A 6,755-nucleotide genomic window follows, 5' to 3' on the forward strand; every position below is an offset into this window, starting at 1 on the left:
ATTAAGGAAATATATATATATATATATATATATATATATTAAAAAATTACCTTATTTTTAAATAATGATATACCACTATATAATATAATTAATTAATTTTCTTTTCTTTTCATTTAACATTGTGAATTAATATATATATATATATATATATATAATTTTTTTATATTAATGTATTTTATTTAACAAATATTTCCACCTTATGATGTAATCTGATTAATATGTTATCAGTATTTTCATGAAATGTACCTTTTAAAAAAAGAAAAAAAAAATAAAAAAACATGCTTTTCTCTATTTTTATGAATAGTGTTAAGAGGCATAATTGTAAAAGCTTTGATACATTTCTAACTTATAATCATTACTTTATAATTAGAAAATGGATTAGTTACACATCATATAATAAAATACATGAGAAAGGATTGAGTAATTACCTTTCAGAATTGTATAAATCTATAGAAAATTGTAATAGTGGAAATTCATTATTCAAATTAACACATAAAACATTAACTTATCAAATACATGATATATATATATGGAGATTAATAGAAAAAAAATTTTATGATTTACAACATGATTTAACCCCTAAAGAATTATCATGTATAATAAATTATTTTAAACAAATAAAAATTAATGATAGCAAAATATATGATAATAGTATTGATATAATACTTTCTACAATTGATAAATATTCTATTCATGATTTATCTATTATATGTTTGTCATATACCTATTTTAATAAAGTTAATACAATTTTTATGAACAAAATTGCAGAACAAATTATTAAATTGTACGAACAAGAAAAGGATAACATACACAATCTTACAAAAAAAGAATTAAAGGATACTTTTATATCTTATGTTCATATCATAGGATCCTATGCAAAAATAAATCATAAAAATATTGAAATATTTAAAATAGCATCTTTATATATAATCGCGGCATTTAATGCAGATATTAAAATTTCATCTAAAATGTTGATAAAAATTGTAACATCGTATAGCAAGTAAGTAAAAATAAGGGATATACACATATATATATATATATATATATATATATATATATATATATATATATTTTTATTTATTTATTATTTTTTTTTTATTTATGTGATGCATACTACACACAATTACATTTTCAGTATATAGACTATTATTTAAAAAAAAGAAGAAAACATATATTTTTTTCTACCTATTTATAGCGTAAAAATTAAGCACACAAAAATACTCGATTTAATCGCAAATCAAGTACCCATAATGAAAATTACGGATGATGAATTAAGGGTTTGAGAAAAAAACATATATATATTTACATATGTATAATGTAAATATTAATTTGTGCATATGTTTTGGTTACATTTTAACAAAAAAAAAAATAAAATAGAATAAAATAAAATAATAAATAAATAAACAAATAAATAATATATGTGATTGTCATTTTTTTTTTTTTTTTTTCTTTCTTACTTTTTGCAGAAGATGAAAAATAATTTTGACCAATTAAAATATTCTAATGAAACGTTTGATAAATATATTCAATACAGACTCTTTTAATACTATAAAATAAGTTTGAATAAAATTAAATATATGTTAAATTATTATATGATTATATATATATATATATATATATATATGTCTATTTGTTAATTCAATTTTCCTTTTTTTTAACCTGCTTTTGTTTTTAATTTATTCATTTACTTTTTCTGTTCTTTGCTTTTCTTCATTATATATTATTTGTTACTTTTTTTTTTTTTTTTTTTTTTCCCTTTTTATTTGCTACAATGTTTTAATTTTGTTCATTAGAAGCTGTAGGGCATCCCCCAAATATGCAGCATTATGGTTATATGTATTAAAAAAATTGCTCTCTAAACAAACTAATTGACTTTTTAAATCTACTCTCTCATCACCTAACACTTGAATAAATTTCTTTTTCTCTTTTGATGATAAGGATAAATCATTTATATTTGCTGTAAAATAACATATATTATTTTCTTCATTATCAACAATTGAAGTACCATGCCAAATTATTGAATAATGAAAAGTGTGTGGAAATGTAAATCGATCATGATCTAATGTACGTGGTAATGTTGATTCATGTTGTAATTTGGTTAGGGGTGTTATAAATGCACTTGGGTTTTTTTGTTTTATATTTTCTTTATCATGTGTCAGACTTAATAATTTTCGAATACGATATTTATTTCTAAATTTAAAATGTCTTCTAGTTCTATCTTTTCCTACACAAACTTTCAAAATCTCCTTTTTAATATTTTTACTAATAACACTTGGTGTTTCACATACTGTAGTTCTATCTTCTAATCTTATAATGGGCAATTTTAATTTTGTATTTTTTTGTTCATCATTTAAAGTTCCCCTTTCCCTTTTTTTCCTATTCTTTTTGTTTCTAATTTGATTAAACATGTAATACTTGTTTTTTACATCCAGATCTTTATATATTTCATTATTAATATTATATCTTGTAAATGTATGAAAAGAATAAACATTATGTTGATTATAATAACTATACATATAAATTTTATTTATTTTATTTTCATAATATTTTCTCCATGGAACATTCCAAAGGTGGGTTTTCAGAATGTTAACCTTTTTCACAGCATACATATTAAAATGATGAATGTTTTTATATTTTATATAATTATATTTATTTAATTAATGATATCTGAAATTTATATATTCCCATTATGACACATTTTTGTAAATTTTATAATTATAGTGCCCAATAAAAAGAGAAATATGAATTATTATAAATATATAAAGAAATCCTTTAGAAGAAATTTAATATATAATAATACATACAGATATAAGTAAATAAATAAATAAATAAATATATATATATATATATATATATATATATATATATATATATATATATATATGTTATATATATATTTTGTATGTTGTACATAAAATATACATTTTTCTTGTGTGTGTTTGCATATTTCACTCACGAGCCATAACGAATTAGCCTACATTTAATTTTGATTAAAAAAAAAAAAAAATAAGAAATATTATAAATATAGGATATGGGGGAAAAAAAAAGAAAAAAAAAAAAAAAAATGAATAAATAAATAATAAATAAATAAATAAAGGGAATAAAAAAAAAATAGATATATGTATATATATTTATATATATATATATATTTTTTTTTAAATTTATATTTATTGATTTCATTTTTTCGATTTAGTATGTATCGTGTTAAAATATGGTAACAACCTCAATTTAAAAGTATAAAAATAATGTTTAATTTTTGTAGCAGGCTATTATACAAAGGGAAATATATACCTGTTGGTAGAAGGATTTTTAGAGAAAAATTGATAAAAGGTAGAAAACAGAAATCTCCAATAATATTATTACCTCCATACATAACAGTACATGAATTACGTATAATGTTAAATATTAATTATGAAACATGTTTTAAAGCTGCTAATGTTTATAAGTGTGGTAATGTATATAGATGGAAAGACTCAGAAGATAGAGTTTTTCAAACAGTAAACAAAAGAAATGTTATTATACCATATAGTACTGCTGCATATGTTAGTAAAATTTTTAAATATAAACCCAAGCTCGTTCAAGTTGAATTATATTGTGAACAAGAAAATTATGATCATGAACATATGAACCTTTTAGATATATATAAAAATACCTATATAGAAGAAAAAAAATACTATGATGAATTTTATTTCTTATCTCAGAATAAGGAACAAAAAAATACTAATGAATTAAAAAATATTAATATTCGTGGTTTTAAAAATGAAACAAAAAATTGTTATATAAATAATGATATATCCTTACTTATAAATGATAAATATATTTCATCCAATATATATACTAATAACAAAAAAATAAATGATGAAAAAAAAAAAAATTATTATACAGTCATATCTGTTATAGGACACATAAATCATGGGAAAACAACGCTCTTAGATAAAATAACAAATAATAATTTAGCTTTAAACGAAGCTGGATGTATTACACAAAATATTAAGCCTATACATTTTGAATATGCACCTTTTAAATTTACTTTTTTAGATACACCTGGTCATAAAGTTTTTCAAATATTTAGAGGAAGAGCTGCATTTCTTTCGGATATCTTGATTATATTAATATCTTTAGAAGTAGGTGCAGAAATACAAACAGAAGAAGCTATAAAATATGCAGATAAATTCGATATTCCAGTTATTTTTGTTTTAAATAAAGCAGATATATATGGATCGAATGAATCTGTAGTTAAGGCTGAATTAAAAAATCAATGTCGAAAAATGTATGATGAACAAATATTAAAACACAATTTTTCAAATGAAATTGATAAAGCAATAACTATATCGTCTTTAACTGGTTATAACATACACAAGTTAATTAATAGGATATATTTTTTATCTGAACATATCAATTTGCCTTACAATAATATAAATAACCATAATATTAATTCTAATAATATTGATAATCATTTAGCATATGAGTCGATGAAAAAAAATTTTCTTATTCCACAAAATAAGGATGATATTCATATTAATCATTTAGATAATAATGATAATAATATTAATAATAATAATATACATTTAAGTAAAAATAATCCTACACATGATAACTCCAACCTTTTGAAAAAATATATCAGAAAATCTGATTTTTTATTAGCTTTAGATACATATCCATTTGGTATGGGTATAGTAGTTGATATTAGTAAAAATTCGAGTAAAGGAACTATTCTTAATGTTATTATAAGAAACGGATTCTTTATTGAAGGGAATTATTTTATATGTGGATCAGCATATGGAAGAATTCAGAAAATGTATAAATTTAATACAAACTTTAAAGAAAGTTGTACTTATGCTTCTGTTGGTATGGCTATACAAATATCAGGGATAAGGAAATATGGAAATGCAACAACAGATGATCTTATTTTTACTCTACCACAAAATAATGCTTTTAGATTATGTCAGTACAGACTTATGGTAGAAAAATTATCGACCTTACAAGTAAGTGGAAAAGAAATATCTGTTTCTTGGGAAAATGATATGAAAAAAAATGAATATCATGCAGAAGATATTTATGAAAATAGATTAGAAATGTCAGATAAAAGAAAAGCTATTGAAGAATTTGGCGTTCAAAATGAACCAATATTTAATGATATAACTTATGAAGAATTTCACAAAAGTAATACTCAATTAAAAAAAGAACAAGACAATTATATCGAAATACAATTAGAAGAAGAAAATGAAAATCAGAAATCAACTATGGAAAAAATAAATAAAATTCAAAATGTCTTATCGAATGATGAATATGATGACTGTATTGTAATACCTAATGATAATACATATTCATTTTTAAAAACGTCGAAAAACGAAGAAATGCATGTTTCAAAGCATGCACAAAATTCCTCTTTAAATAATACGAATGAAGCTATTCTTAATGATACACAAATGTGTCAACAAAATGAACAAATGAAAGAAGAAATGGACTCTATATATACAAACAAAATTAATGTTAATATGGAAAAAGAAGATGATATTATATATGATCAAGAAATTAATGATAATAAAAAAATATATAAAATAGGTCCTCAAAATAATTCGGAACTATCACATATAAATAAAAATAAAAATCAAATTATAAAAGACGAACATAATAGCGAATATAACAATGAAGCAAACGAAGCACAAGTAAATATAAATAATATATATAATATAAATAATGAGGAAAATTCTACTTATTCTAATTCATATAAAGAATATTTAGAAACGTACAATGTGGAAACTACAATTCCACCAAGAGGTAGAAAAAATAAATATAGTAAAAATATATATAAGATAAATACGAAATCAACATTTAAGGATAATGTAACAAACAGATCTAATTATAATAATGATAATAATTATAATTCTAACAATAACCAAAATAATGATTTAAGTGCACCTTGGTATTATGAAGAAAGTGAAGAAACGTGGGCAAAAAAAGTATTACAAAGAAATGATGAACTTATGGAAACATGGAGAAATAAAACAAAACAAAGAGAAATAGAAAAACAAAGACAAATTTTTTATGAAAAGCAAATGATATTAAAAAATGAAATGATCAAACGAAATCTTCTCGGAGAAGAAAAGTTAACAGAAGAACAAATTAATGCTTATTTATATGATGAACCAAATAAAAACAAGAAATATGATACAGATATTAAGCAAAATGATAATGACACACATACAGATGATAAGTTCAATTTACCTAAAAAAAATTGTCCAGTTATACCTATAATAATAAGAACCAATTATGTCGGTATATTTGATATCTTTCTTGACGAATTTGAAAATTTGCAAAAGAAATATAATGTGAAAATATCTGTTGTACATGGTGGTATAGGACCAATTACACCAAATGATGTTGTACATGCAGAAGTAGAAAGTCATTTTGGATATTGCTGTATTTATGCTTTCCAGGTTAAAGTATTACCTGATTCGGTAAAACAAGCAGTCCTCTCAAATATTGTAATTAAACAATTTGACGTTTTTACAGATTTAATAGATGATATTGTTAAACGAATTACTAACATTAAGGCATTGATTGCTCACAATATGTATGTAAGAAGTCTTAAGAAGGAAAAAACACAGGAAGGAATGTAGAACGGATATATATATATATATATATATATATATATATATATATATAATGCATTTCTTTATATATATTTTTATTTTATTTATTTTTTTTGTACAATTTTTTTTTTTTTTCTTTTTTTTTTTTTTTTTTTTATC

The 6,755-nt window shown here is 21.3% G+C and overlaps 3 protein-coding genes across 3 annotated transcripts; 2 read left to right on the forward strand and 1 right to left on the reverse strand.

Moving 5' to 3' along the window:
- Positions 1–278: 278 nt before the first annotated feature.
- On the forward strand, positions 279–1,544 carry PRSY57_1311200 (hypothetical protein; the record flags this gene model as incomplete). The annotated part of the gene is made up of 3 exons (XM_012909048.2): positions 279–1,000; positions 1,196–1,277; positions 1,467–1,544. The coding sequence occupies 3 exons, from the start codon at positions 279–281 to the stop codon at positions 1,542–1,544; spliced, it is 882 nt and encodes a 293-aa protein (XP_012764502.2).
- Positions 1,545–1,766: 222 nt separating this feature from the next.
- On the reverse strand, positions 1,767–2,609 carry PRSY57_1311300 (mitochondrial ribosomal protein S35 precursor, putative; the record flags this gene model as incomplete). The annotated part of the gene is made up of 1 exon (XM_012909049.1): positions 1,767–2,609. One exon carries the CDS (start codon positions 2,607–2,609, stop codon positions 1,767–1,769), a length of 843 nt encoding a protein of 280 aa, XP_012764503.1.
- Positions 2,610–3,245: 636 nt separating this feature from the next.
- Positions 3,246–6,623, forward strand: PRSY57_1311400 (translation initiation factor IF-2, putative; the record flags this gene model as incomplete). The annotated part of the gene is made up of 1 exon (XM_012909050.2): positions 3,246–6,623. The coding sequence occupies one exon, from the start codon at positions 3,246–3,248 to the stop codon at positions 6,621–6,623; it is 3,378 nt and encodes a 1,125-aa protein (XP_012764504.2).
- Between the last annotated feature and the right edge of the window lie 132 nt (positions 6,624–6,755).

The sequence above is a fragment of the Plasmodium reichenowi genome, chromosome 13, assembly GCF_001601855.1.
Source record: "Plasmodium reichenowi strain SY57 chromosome 13, whole genome shotgun sequence".
NCBI classification, from domain to species: Eukaryota; Apicomplexa; class Aconoidasida; order Haemosporida; family Plasmodiidae; genus Plasmodium; species Plasmodium reichenowi.